Source organism: Brachyhypopomus gauderio, chromosome 12 (assembly GCF_052324685.1).
Source record: "Brachyhypopomus gauderio isolate BG-103 chromosome 12, BGAUD_0.2, whole genome shotgun sequence".
Lineage (NCBI taxonomy): Eukaryota > Metazoa > Chordata > Actinopteri > Gymnotiformes > Hypopomidae > Brachyhypopomus > Brachyhypopomus gauderio.
The window spans coordinates 19,335,905-19,349,489 of record NC_135222.1 but is presented as its reverse complement, the minus strand read 5'-3'; the positions used below and the strand labels follow the sequence as shown (position 1 = coordinate 19,349,489).

The 13,585-nt window shown below is 42.8% G+C and overlaps 2 protein-coding genes across 3 annotated transcripts; one reads left to right on the top strand and one right to left on the bottom strand.

Moving 5' to 3' along the window:
* The first annotated feature begins 1,378 nt into the window (after positions 1 to 1,378).
* cfap410 (cilia and flagella associated protein 410) lies at positions 1,379 to 5,626 on the top strand. Of its 2 annotated transcripts, XR_013134353.1 has the most exons (8): positions 1,379 to 1,635; positions 2,038 to 2,056; positions 2,162 to 2,208; positions 2,344 to 2,573; positions 2,923 to 3,070; positions 3,180 to 3,267; positions 3,537 to 4,209; positions 4,337 to 5,626. XR_013134353.1 is itself a non-coding variant. In XM_077023587.1 (7 exons), exons 1-7 carry the CDS (start codon positions 1,559 to 1,561, stop codon positions 3,672 to 3,674), a joined length of 747 nt encoding a protein of 248 aa, XP_076879702.1. In that variant the 5' UTR covers positions 1,379 to 1,558; the 3' UTR covers positions 3,675 to 5,626. The 2 variants fall into 2 exon arrangements, 1 of the variants encoding a protein (XP_076879702.1); XM_077023587.1 differs by having other exon boundaries at positions 3,537 to 5,626.
* orc2 (origin recognition complex, subunit 2) lies at positions 4,554 to 11,947 on the bottom strand. The gene is made up of 17 exons (XM_077023586.1): positions 11,759 to 11,947; positions 11,480 to 11,583; positions 11,151 to 11,300; positions 10,897 to 10,983; positions 10,577 to 10,669; positions 10,415 to 10,446; positions 10,230 to 10,287; positions 9,939 to 10,129; positions 9,600 to 9,698; positions 9,402 to 9,511; positions 9,043 to 9,175; positions 8,426 to 8,522; positions 8,099 to 8,245; positions 5,821 to 5,992; positions 5,278 to 5,339; positions 4,966 to 5,084; positions 4,554 to 4,692 (listed from the first exon to the last, which is right to left on the bottom strand). Exons 2-17 carry the CDS (start codon positions 11,574 to 11,576, stop codon positions 4,609 to 4,611), a joined length of 1,731 nt encoding a protein of 576 aa, XP_076879701.1. The 5' UTR covers positions 11,577 to 11,583; positions 11,759 to 11,947; the 3' UTR covers positions 4,554 to 4,608.
* Positions 11,948 to 13,585: the final 1,638 nt, after the last annotated feature.

The following is a 13,585-nucleotide window of genomic DNA, read 5'->3' as shown; positions in this document are numbered from 1 at the left end:
GGGGTGTACCTAGATGTGTTTGTTAACAGTGACATTTTTCAACACAGTTCTGTATGCAGCAGGCAGCAGTTGATATGTACTCCTCCAAGTCTTGGTCCTCAGAAATGTTCCAATTAGACCTATTCAACACGGTCCTGGAGATACAGGGAGGCTCCTTCAGCGTCTGTGTAATTGGGTTGAGATTTTCTCCTGAGTGGGGGTGTATGGAGAGGTCAGGAGTCTGGATCAGTGACCTCACTGGCCTAACTGTGGCAGTTAGGGGTTTTAAAGCAGTTCTTAATGTTTGAGTAAACCTTGTATAGCGTATTTTCTCCCCTGGATAGCATATTCAATGCGTTCAAGTGTCTGCATATTAATAAACAGTATTACTTATTGGTATTTAGCTGTTCAGCTTTGAGTTTATGTGCTTTGATGTGTACTAGTGTGAGTTTGTTTGCTTTTAGAACCACACATGATTCTCTTAAACTGGCACCTTTCATGAATGTGTTTGTACTCAGAATGTACATTAACCTCATTTAGGCTGGCCAGCATCAGTCAGTTCGACAGTGAACAGTCTGATCACACAATCCTCATTCACTGTGGTCGTGTTGTTGACTGCGTAGAAGATTCTGGATGTTATGTCTTGAAACTTTGTATGTGACCACAGAGCGTGCAATTGTGTAGGCATGATGTGTAGGCACATTTTTTTGTAATGCTAGGTTTATCAGTCTAAGTAAAGATATCTGACCACTGAAGTGGTGGTGATTTTGACAAATCATCCACCCACTTTACTATTCTGGGAGAATTTCTCCTGTTGGTAGGGTGAGATTGCTCATTACTGCAAGTAAAATAGGAAAATATGAAATAGGACCTTATTGATCTAAATGCCTGCGTGTACATTTAGTAAAACTGTAATGATGCTTTGATACATATCAGTATTGTTAATGAACAACATGATAGCTTGGTAATTGGCATGTTTGCCTCTCAGCTCTTGGGTTTAATTCCTTATGTGAGTGGAGTTTCCATGGCTCCTCTGGTGTTTCCTCCCACAAAAACATAAACTAAATAGGTAGGTAAATACAAACTTCTCTCAGTGTGACTGTGTGTCTTCTCTCCCCTTCCTGCACCTGATTCAGCTGAAGTTTCTGGTGGAGAGAACGCTGTTTTGTGTGAAATGTTGTAAAAGCTTGTGCCTGTGCCAGAGACATTTGGGTATCTTAAAAGTCGCTTTTATAAATCTAACTTTCATTCATTCATCTCCACTGTGGATCGATATGAAAAAAGGTGACTCATAATGCGTGTACATCTTTCTGGTGATGTCGCTCCTGAAACCATTCATAAAAAACGTGGAGACGACGGACCTTCAAGTTACATAAAGTAGGTACTCATGGCTCCATCTAGCGGTTGTACTATTAAGGTGCTAGGCTGGCCACTGTTGTCAGCAACGGCGCTGAGACAAGACACGCATGCGCACTTGCAGCGATGGCTAAAAATGACCAGAAGCGGTACCTTGACAGCAGTGTGAAGTGACGCGATGGCTGACAGGACTTCATAGACATATTAACCATCAAACTATAACATGAAACTAACCAGGAAACTCGTTCTTGCGCGGGCAAAAGCATCTGACCTTGAAAGTGTGAAGAAGTTGAATTGCTGGTATGTGTTGCGCTCATCTTTGTTGACCAGGGAGCAGACGTTGACTACCTTGCTGGGTAGCTAACTACATTAGCTAGGATGGCTAAGCTAGCTAGCTAGCTTGCTACCTAGCACCAAGTGATCCTTGGCAGTATTTACTTCAAGCTTTCTTAGTGAATGTTTCTAGCTTAGCTGACACTATCCTCGTCATCACCAGCTAATTTATAATACGAGTAAAGTATTGTGGATGTCCTCAGGTACCATGCACTAGCTAGCTGGCTTACATACTAAGTAGTCTACTATCTGTTTCTGTATCTGTGTAGGTTTGCACACGTAAAGATTGTAAAAAATGATGTTTCATCATTTACTAAACAAATGCTTAGCCTGCCAATCAACTCAAATTAACTTATTTACGTGTTGCAGGGGCTGCAATCTCACAGATGTAAGTACTGTTTATTTTCCCATTGTCGGTTAATATTAATCTTCTGCATTATTATTTACCAGGACGTTTTAGGGTGCGACCTTTTGTTGTTATGTACATCCTCAGATCTCAATCTTCTCAGAAATGCCCAATATCGAGGTGTTAACATTAAGGTATGTTGGCAGTGATGGTCTTTAATGCAGTAGGGAATGATTGCCTGCATTGTCATTAATTGTTATTAAGCCACATTCAAGTATGTAAAGTGTATTATTGTTTAAATGAATAATTTAATTGATTTTCTTTATCAGTGCCAATAAAATATCATCTCTGGAACACATCTCCAACTGTCAGAATCTGACAGAGCTATACTTAAGGCGGAATGATATCCACAATCTCTCCGAGCTGAGCCACCTTAAGAGCCTGGCCTGCCTCAAGGTTCTCTGGCTGGCAGAGAATCCTTGCTGTGAGAGAGACCCAGTAAAGTACCGTCTCACCGTTCTCCGATCTCTGCCTGGCCTGCACAAACTGGACAACCAGGGTGAGTAAGAGTGAGAATTACAGAATCCACTAAAACCACCCAAGATCCTCCCCCAGGCACTTCTTGTCTTGCCTCTACTGTCCTCGTTCATGGAAGCTAATCAGATTCACTGTTTGAATATTAGCCTAGCGTGACAGTAGTTGCATTGCTGCCAAAATGTACCGAATGATTAAGCTCAAAGTTAAACATTCTCCACAGCACTGCTATCTGCTGCTTGACTCCAAAGAAGGTTAACGAGAAACAGATTATTGTGTCGATATGCTTAACTAGCACACAGCAACGTTGTGCTGGCTCAGAAATAAGATTATGGCTGTGGTACCTCTCTGTGGTACCTCTCTGGTGTGGGTAGTTGTGACAGAGGAAGAGCTAGCGCTCGCTTTGGAGAAAGGGGAGGAGATTCTCACCCCACCAGGTCCTGGCTCAGCCTGCTCCACCAATGGCCATACAGAAGCAGACTCTGAGACCGACCCCCTTAATTACAGCATGGAGGAGACCAAGTGAGTCGATAACTATTTTTCTGTCTGTTGAATCAACCCACACAAGTGTGGTCTACTAAGCAAACCGGAGCATCTCAAAGGCATATATTTATTTTTTCCGGTCCCTCAGTAAAATCCGTGCGCAGCTGGGGATGAAGCCGCTGCCTAGAGATAAATTCTCATCTCCACGAGAAGCAGGAGCCACCCATAGGAAAAAGGTCAGGCCACACTGAACTCTCAGCTTTTACTACTGTGTCACCTTCTCTAAAGCAAAGCACATGTTGCTAATCTGTTCCTACTACAGCACTAGTGCTGATTCACAGCCAATATTTACTTTAGCACTTGCTCAGTGTAGTCATTAACGACATTTCACTCTGTGGTAGCTTCTGCTTTTACTCTTTCTAGAACAGCATAGAGATGCATGTAGAATGGTCATGGTCAGAGTGGTGTGTGTGACCCGATGACCTGCTCCCCGTCGTGTGTGTAGAGCCACGCTTTGGAAGCCGTGTTGCTGCTGCTGAAGGATCTCGACACGGACGAACTGGAAATCGTTCAGAGCGCCACCGTGACCAAGCTCCGAGCTCGCTGTAGGCAGAGGGAGAAAGTCGCCATTTCCCAGCACTGATCGTACACAGCAACGCCAGATTAAAGAACCACCACTGTACACACGAGCGTCCATCAGCAACACGCCGTAATGGCTAGGGCCGAGGAGACGGGATCTATACAAAAATCCTTTTTTGAGCTGTTAAAAACTTTAGACCTTGTTGCCAGTGTACCAACCGCCTTGCTGAGTCAAGAATGTGTGTACAGGTGCAGAGGATCAATGAGGAGGTGCAGTTACTTTACAGATGTAGAAATAACTTCACAGAATAAGCAACAATCTGCTTTGGAAGGTCAGCGGCGAGCCTCACCGCTCTGCTGCCTTCTCTGCCTTTTCCTGTCCTTAATGACAAGTAATTCATGACTAAAGGACCAATGTTTAAACGTAAATTATGGCTTTGGCTGTGTTTCTGTGCCAAGTCAATTATGGAAAATAGGTGCGCTGTATAAACAGCCAAGTCTTGCTTGAGTAACTCAGCTGAAGTGATCTACATGTATTCAAATGTTGTATTTTTTGTTTGTTAAATTATCATTTGCTTTGATGAAAACATCCTCTTAATGTAAGTGTCCATTTACTAACTCGTCTATTTTTATATATAAATAAATTGAAATGCACCATATTTATTATACTTCTATACACGGCAATACAAAGACTCTTGTTTACAAAAGATTACAACCATGTTTCAGAATCGCTGAGGCAACAGAAGAGTTGTCCGATTTCGGCACTGGAACAGAGAAACGTTTGCACTAGGCACTTCCTGTCGTCTTCGGCGGATGCATCCGGGATCCTTCTACCCTGTTTAGCAGCATGTCCTGATGAACCTCGTCCAGACAGGAGCCTGCAGCAAGCAGTCCAGCTAACCGCGGGCTGTCCTGTGGCTTCGTGCGGTGAATGGTGATGTGAGAGGGGCGCTCCAGAGAGCGAACACTGCTGGTGCTCGTGTCCGAGGAAACCTCGCTCACTCGACATCCTCTTTGTCCAGGAAATCTGTCAGAGTTCCTGCATCCACGGGGATGATGAGATACTCCACTCCATCGGGTCCCTGCAAAGATTCATAAATAAACTTCAATACTACTAATGATTATTAAAAATATAAGGCTTTTACTGTTTACTTCTAATTCAATAGTGGTGTAATAAAAACAATTATAACCAAATAATTGCAACCAAAACAGCCGCCGTTACAAGCCTGACGTATAAGGGTGTCAGCTCCATCACGGTCACAACAGCACAAACGGACCAATCGTGATTCCTGTGCCGTGTCCGAAGCCTCTCAGTACACTCTGAGCAACCCCCCCGATGCTGAGGGGGAATTCACCTTCTTGGTGCGGATGAGCTTGTGATCTCTGAACTCCGTGAGCTGAGTCCTCAGTGTGATGTCACTGTTCACAAGGAACCCTTCACGACACCGCTGATAAAAGTCTTGGAAAGACAGACCTGAACACAAAGCGCAAAACAGACGTAAGACAAAAGACCAAATACAAGATCAAATCAGCCTTCATGGCTCGCTTTGAGATAAGGACTGCTTTAAGATGTCTGTTTAGACGTTCAGCCAGGAGCGTATTGTCAGCAAAGAGAACACATTGAAGACCGAATTCTTAGTCTTCAGTCTTCTTTTGCTTTGTTGTACCCATGTATGAAGGGTTGTCTTTGTTCTCCAGCTGAAACTCGGCCAACAGTCGGAAGATTCCTCTGTGGAAAGACCACACAAGATACCATTCAGAACCCACTGACATGCAACAGAAGTGTTTAAGAGCACCTGTGGCCAGAGCTAAAGGCCACATACACACCGAGCCCACTGTGTTCCTTTTAGCAGCAGTCACCAACCACTGGGCTGCGGACCGATACCGGTCCGTGGGTCATTTGCTAACAGGCCACACAGATTTAAAAAATTTTTTTTATCAATGATCAGAGTCGGAGTGATGTTTTATTTTGAAAAAAAAAATAAAAAATTGGGTTTTTCTTCCCAATTACATCTGTCGCTGTGTATGGTGAGTTTTATTTTTATGCTCTTTATATTTGTTTTTATGCCAGTTGTATCATTTTATTTCGTTGTATTTACCCCCCACACTTTAAAGGCCAGTGTACACTGTGTACAGTGTACTTTAACAGTGTGTGCATGGGTGGTCTGTAAGGCATATGGTTGGATGTATGTGTGTATGTGTCCCTATACCTGGCGTTTGGCGTGAGACTCCGCAGGACATGTGTGAGGGAACTGAGTGCCAATGTCCCTGTCTGCTGCACCAGGAGAGAGTTCTCATACGACGTCTCCTCAGAGTACGGCATGAACGTGGTTGTCTCGTACCACAGCCAGTTAAACGTGCTCATCTTAGAATGGTCCCACACTAATCAACACAAACATGCAAATGACAGAACTCTCAGGACTTCACCAGAATAATAATAATAATAATAATAATAATAATAATAATAATAATAATAATAATAATAATAATACATTTATTTTATATAGCACCTTTCACAAACTCAAGGTTGCTTTACATGAGGGTAAAGTTAGGGAGTATCAGCGGGAGTGGAAATAATGAGAAAATAGAAAGGTCTTTAGCTGAGCTTTAAAAATAAAAAGAGAGGCAGAAAAGCAAACAGAGGAAGGTAAAGAGTTCTAGGAAAGTTAGGGAGTATCAGCGGGAGTGGAAATAATGAGAAAATAGAAAGGTCTTTAGCTGAGCTTTAAAAATAAAAAGAGAGGCAGAAAAGCAAACAGAGGAAGGTAAAGAGTTCTAGAGAGTGGAGGCAGCAACACTGAAAGATCTGCCACCCATGGTGGAGAGTCTGTACCTTGGGATGGTTAATAGACCCGAGTTAGAGGACCTGAGCTGACGCGATGGAACGTGAGGGTGCAACAGGTTGGAGAGGTAAACAGGTGCGAGGCCATACAGGGCTTTAGAAGTCATTAAGAGGATTTTGTAGCGGATATGTTCTGAGACTGGGAGCCAGTGTAGTTTATGGAGGATTGGAGTGATATGTTCAATTTGTTTTGCTGACATAAGGAGCAATGTTCCAGAGATGGAGACCATGACCATGATGTGTGGTACAAACATGAGACAGGAGTCAAACAGAACACCTAGATTATGCACAGTCGGCGACTGGCTAACAGAGGTGTCGTCAACAAGTAGACTGCATTCAGAAAAGGCAGAGATGGCTGACTTGGTGCCGATAACCATGAATTCTGTTCTTGACGGACTGAGTTTAAGGAAGTTGCAGCTTAGCCAGTGTGTTATCTCCCAGATGCAGGACAGCAATATGGAAGGAGGGAAGGAATCTGTCTAATTGAAATCGAGGTAGATCTGAGTGTCATCAGCATAGAAGTGAAAATTAAGACTAAAGGAACGGATAATATTGCCAAGAGGAAGTATGTATAAGATAAATAACAGGGGACCGAGAACAGAACCTTGTAGCACACCCTGAGTGACTGGAGCAGAAGTGAATTTGTGCCTCCCAATACTAACACACTGTCCGACCTGTCAGTAAGATAAGATGTAAACCAGGAAAGCACAGTGCCAGAGAGACCAATACTGGAAAGACGTGAGAGGAGTATTTTATGGTTAACAGTGTCGAAAGCGGCAGTTAGACCAAGGAGCAGAAGGACAGATGTACGGCCAGAGTCAGAGAAAAGGAACAAATTATTAAGTACGCTGAGGAGAGCTGTCTCAGTGCTCTGAAGGAAGCGGAAACCTGACTGAAATGTCTCAAAAAGATGATTGGTGGACAGAAAAGCCAGTAGCTGTATGGCAACAGCCCTCTCAAGAACTTTAGATAAAAAAGGCAGATTGGAGATAGGTCTGTAGTTTTGTAGGTCTGTACAGTCAAGGCCAGGCTTCTTAAGAACAGGGGTAATAAGCTGCTATTTTTAGAGAGCAGGGAATATAACCAGAAGTGAGTGAGAGATTAATGAGATGAGAAATGGGGATAGTGATAGCAGGGAGATACTGCTTCAGAAGTGGAGTTGGAGTAGGATCAAGTTGACATGAACAGCCGTGAGCTTCAAAATACTCCACCATGCCGGACTGGAAGAGATCTACCTTAATTGCAACTGCTTAAAGCGAAACATTAAACTTAAGACAGTGAAGAATGGTAAAATTGTGACTCAATGGAATCTTTTTTGTGTGACAATCAGTTCCCACTTTAAGTCAAATGTCCCGTTCCCCAACTCCGACTAAAATTATTTCCAACACCAGCCATGAACAGAAAAACGGGCCTTTGTTAAATGGCCATAACCACTGACACAACAAGGGAAATGTGGAAATCTTAACTAAAATTTATAGATGCTACAAAATTTTTTCCCTGGTCTTCCATGACATAATCCATAAAAATAAAAATCCCCTGCCCCTCCCACGCTTGGAAATGACCAGTTTCTATGACCAGTGGGGACCCTGTAGAAAACACACATACATTCAAACTGTATAAATAGTGTGAGAAAAATTAAAACAAACCGAGGGGGGCATTGATGTGATCTATGGAGGCGAGCAGGTGCATGTTGGGAATTGAGGCCAGCTGCCCCAAGGCCTGCTGGGTCTTATCACCACGCAACATGGGTCCATCAATGTTGTGGACGATCAGGTATACGTGGTTGTCTGGGTCTGCACAGGAGAAGTTACCAACATCAATCCTGCATCAAGTCTTGGCAAACATCTTCACATTACACCGCATCTCATGGACTGTCACACTGGAGACGTGATGGATAATGTCAGTGATGGAGTATTATGGTCTTCCTTTGAAAGGTATACGGTGTGTTTCACAGCGGTGAAGATCAACGGTACCATTCTTCAGGGTTTTCACAATGAAGTCGATTTGGTCCATAGGGGTACGAAAACTCCCATCATGCTCCAGGACTTCGCTAGTGATGCCATTTAAGATCTGTCCAAGAGGCAAGACACACAGCCGCCTGAACAGTGAGCAGGGAACACTTACTAATCTGATCCAGGATAAAATACTCATAAATAACATTAAAAACAAATAGCACCAAAATAGACCAAGCCATACACCTTCATAACAGTAGTACAATTTATACATACTAATACCAGCAATATAAGCTATACAATGATCAGAGAGAGTTGCCTTTCAAAGATTCACTCAAAAATATCCGCACAATATCCTGACAACACTGCCCATAGCTTTCAAACCTAAACCTTTAACCTAAAGCCCTATGTACTTTATACTACTACAATATAAAGATGTACTTCATGTTAAATGACAAAGAGCCACAATTGAAAGGGTTGTAGGAAAATGGGACCAAAGCTTTTGTGAGGACATTTCAAAGAGCACCATCATTTTACAAATTAGCCAAAAACACCATAAGAAATACAAAACTGATGCACTCCCAATTTCTGATTTGTTTCTGTAAGCAGAGCGGCATCTAAGTAGGGTTGGAACTGACCGACTTCAGGGTGATGCTGGGAAAGAAGCCATTGACCACCAGGTGGACGCAGTCGGACAGCATGGTGGTCCGAAACGTCTCCAGGAGCTGCTTCTTGGAGCCCAGGCCATACAGGAGGATGTTGAAGCCCATTCTACGGACGTGAAGCAGAAGGTGTCATGGAGGGCGAGTGGCATCTGAACTGCTGCTATTAAAAATCTCACTCAACAATCATGATGTATTTATAGTGGCATGAACATCAGTTAAACCATGAAATAAGACATTCATATGGTACTCAAAATGCACAATCTTAAGAACTACTTTAAAACAGATTCAGCTACCACATGCCCACACACACACAAGCACGCACAAAACCTAACTGTAACTGCAGCATCCATTTGCTGAAATTCTTCTCATGTTTCTTATTGAGAAGACTGATCTCGTCCACATAACCAGAGTGCTTTCCGTCCAGCAACCTGAACAGGGTCTCCTTAGAAGAGCAAACACCCCCCCGCCCATCAGTTATACATATATACATCTTGAATGACAACGAACTGTGACTGTTGACCAACACTAACCTGATCCAGTTTGGGGGTCTGTAGCTTTTGGAGTGTCCTGTCCGATGTGTGGACCTTAGAGCTGCTGTGAGCTTCAAAATACTCCTCCACCAGGTTAGGCTAGAAGAGACAGACATCACCATCCACCAACCTCACCAAAGACATCTTACAGGGTCCTGCTGACTCAAGCTAAATTAAATAAAGACCACATGCATGTTCAGTTTCCGAAGAGCTACTTTTGGCTTTTATTCTTATTTTATATCGAAACCCGATGCCGTGATTTTTATTTTGGCTCCATGAACCACCAAAGACAGAGGCTAACTCAGAGGTACGTTCGTCCTTTTGGGGAAGCCATCACACCTCAGGTGCTGTCTTGCTCTTCTTGGAAGGGGTCTTACAGACAGCAGCAGTGGTTGCCGCCGTCATGCCGGGGGGCTTCTGCTGAGCTTCACTACTCTTCTTCTTTTCCACACCATCGTCTTCATCACCCTCTTCCTCCTCCGAGTTTGAGGGGGAGAAATCACTGTCGCTGTCTGACCTCAGGTTAGGAGCTGAACAAAAACGACAACGAGAACAAACACAACGTATTTATAGAAAATGTTAGGAGCTTATACAATCTGCACCAAAAGCATTTGAAATTATTTAACTTACCTGAAATTCTCTTTCTCAGTCTATGGGGGGTTGTGGAAATAAACTGTACTTTCTTCCCCTAGGAATATGACATTAATCAAACGTCAAAGAAATTACAAATATGAAGATGTTCACTGATAGTAAATAAACACAGATGAGGGTGGTGTTGCTCCCTATTGGGAAAGTCAAAGAGTTCTCGGTTTTACCTTCTGTGGAGTTTTGCTTTGACTGGCCAAATCTACAGTGAGTAAAGAGCAGAAAAAGAGAGTTATAATGCATAATATGTGCAGGAAAGAACAAAAGTGTCCCCATTATTACGATTTAGACTAGAAGAGAGGACAGTGAAAATATGAAGTGAAGGCACTGACTCTTTGCTGCAGGGGCAGGGCTGGGTGGCTCCTCTGGGCCGTCCGGAGTGCTAAAGCTGACACTTTTCCCAGGTGTGCGGGCCCACTCTGATGCTACAGGGATAGAGAGTGTTGAGAGTGTGTGTTGGGGGGCTATATGGTGATTAGTAAGCAAGGATTACAATCTCTTGCCATTCGTGGGATCAATAAAGGTTTATCTTATAAGCCTTCTTTCACTGCATGACCCACAGATATGAGAGAATGGGAGTACATTAAATCCTTTGGAGTTCCTGACGATTCTGAAAACCAACATGTCCTCACACACACTTCTCTCCACTCACCCATCTGAGCCATTTTATTGGAGCGTTTCGCAGTATGGAAGGTGAAGACTGAGGCCCCTGCGATAGCTGAAGTGTTCTCCTCTCCATCTACACAAAAACAACAAAAACAAACAAGCCAATCACAGAATAAAAGTCCACAATAAACAAAAACAGCTGGGAGACCATCAAAGGCTGTAACACACTTGAAACACCATGCATAATGTCAGCAAAGTTTATTTCTTTTAAATGCATCTTTAAGGCGAACATCATCTCACCATGTGCACTAGCACCAAGTACCTCGATGTAGTGCTGTTCACTGAGCACCACATCGTCCTCCTCTTGCACATCGGCACAACGTGCTGATGCATTCTGGGAAATCTTCAGACTCACTAGTGTCTGAACAGAGCCCTGCCCAGATTTTGAGCCTAAACCACAATTATAGGAAAAGATTCAAATTCATGAAGTGTCAAACTTGCCATTTATCTCTATTTTGTACATCTCACAGACATCGTTTATTATATATATATATATATATATATATATATATATATAACATTATAGTAATTCAAATGGCAATGAAAAATATCTACTATCATTTCAATACCTTCATGTTTCTCAACAATGTGTTCCAGCACATCGGAATCTCCCACGAATCGAACTTCCAAACCTCCAGAATCAACAGCGCGCTTCCTTGGACTCATATTAGACCTGAAAGTTTTAAAGTATACGTTTCACAGTTAATGCTGCAACGACCTCGCCATATAAACTCTGTGTACGTCGTCCACACAACGACAGCAGCCCTTATACAAAGGAAGCACATGAAAAACTCCCACCGGCGAGCCCGCTAGGTCGCTATATCTTTGGCTTTAAAGGCCGAACTTACCACGAAAAGTGATAACTTCAATCAAAGGTAGCGGGTTTGCGGTAATTTATCCGCTAAAGTCTATACAGCGTTTTTTATTAAATAAACTTCATATCAAAATTATGCCACGCTTTGGCGTAATAGTGACAGATCTCTACGACTGAAGCATAACTCCACTTCCCCGCCACTAGAAAAATACGAACCACGTGACAGGAAGTGGTGTCATTTCTGTAGTTCGCGAACAAGGAAGACTCAATTTCCCACAAGCCCACCCTTAAGTCTTTCTAGCAGTTTAACGTTAATTAATGATTACTGGGCGAAGTATAAGTATAATGTAACTGTAGATTGTAGTTACTTTCTCGAACGCGCCATTGCTGTGAAACGATGAATGAAAACAATACTCTTTAAATACCTTTATATAAGGACACGCTGCATGATAAGTCACACTATGGCTTTGAATATGTGTCCAAACGTGTGTCAGGGAAGTTAGTCTGTTAGATAGCGGATTAAATGTTACTGTAATTTAGTCACTGCGCTGAAGCTTATCGGCGCTGTCCAGATGCCAGGTGTCACTCGGTCCAGGGCAATACCGATCCTCCAAAATGTCAGGAGATAATGGGCAGCACATTTTCAGTCAAACGGGGTGTCGCCTCAAAATGTCATTGACTATATCGAAAAGATCGAATTCAGTCTTTCAGAATAAATAATACATTTGACGGAAAATAGCGCTGGTTTGACTGCTTGAAAGAAATGAACGTTTATATACGAGTGTAATCTGGCTCTTTGATGTTTTTGTAAAGAAAAAATACAGTAAAAATATATATATGTACAGGCCCGTTGACAGTCTTGCTGGGGCCCGGGACAAGAAAGATTCATGTACCCCCCCCATCGCGCGACCCCCCCGCGCGAGGGTTCGCGCGAAAATGACGTAATCGCAGTGACTCCGCCCGTGCGCGAGGGCCTCTCGAATTTTGTAACTTCGCGCGCGCCGCGCTTCAGCGCAATGAACAAAGTCATGTTTGCAGGGTTCATACACCTTCATAAGGTGGAATTAAAGCACGTGTACGTCACTCTAAAGGTCCATTTCAATATTTTCCAGCACGTTAAACTTAATTAAGTTAAATATTTATACATATACTCGAAATGATTCGAAATAATTCGCTTTTTATCACATTATTTAATGGTTGTTTATTTTCAAAACGCCCAATCTTAACGTCTTCACGAGAACTGTTCAGTCAGACAGCTATTTGTTGTGAAACGAAGTAGTTACAATTTCAAGCATTTTCAAGTACTTTACCCTAAATTCCAGCACTTTTCAAACCTGGAACACAATGCAACTTTAAAATTCGTCAGGTAAATGTTTTTCCTTTCTTTTCTGCGCTCCAGATTTCTGTATTTACTTTAACTATCCACCACTGTATTTCCCGCTGTTGGGCCGATACCTGCCGGCTACAGTCGGTGCTGGATCAAACCATTTTCCAGTGGGAGGCGGGGGTGTATGCACTTAATGGAAAATATGCAGATAGGTAAAAAACATATATATTTGAGGCATTGAGCTTATTATGAGTACATAATTTTATATTAATGAAAGATTTCAAGATTATTTAAAAATTATAGACTTTAAATAAAAAATAAATTGCTGGGCTCTTTGATGGGCCCCCCTGGCCCTAGGGCCCGGGACAACAGACCCGGTTGTCCCCCCCTGTCGACGGGGCTGTATATGTAGTATGTGACTGTAAGGCTTAAATCAGGCATGAATCACATGAAAGGAAAGCAGCGACAAAAAAGTATGGACACAGGAGTGAGTCTAACCGTGGTGTGGGGGCCTGGGAGACAATAATGTAACAT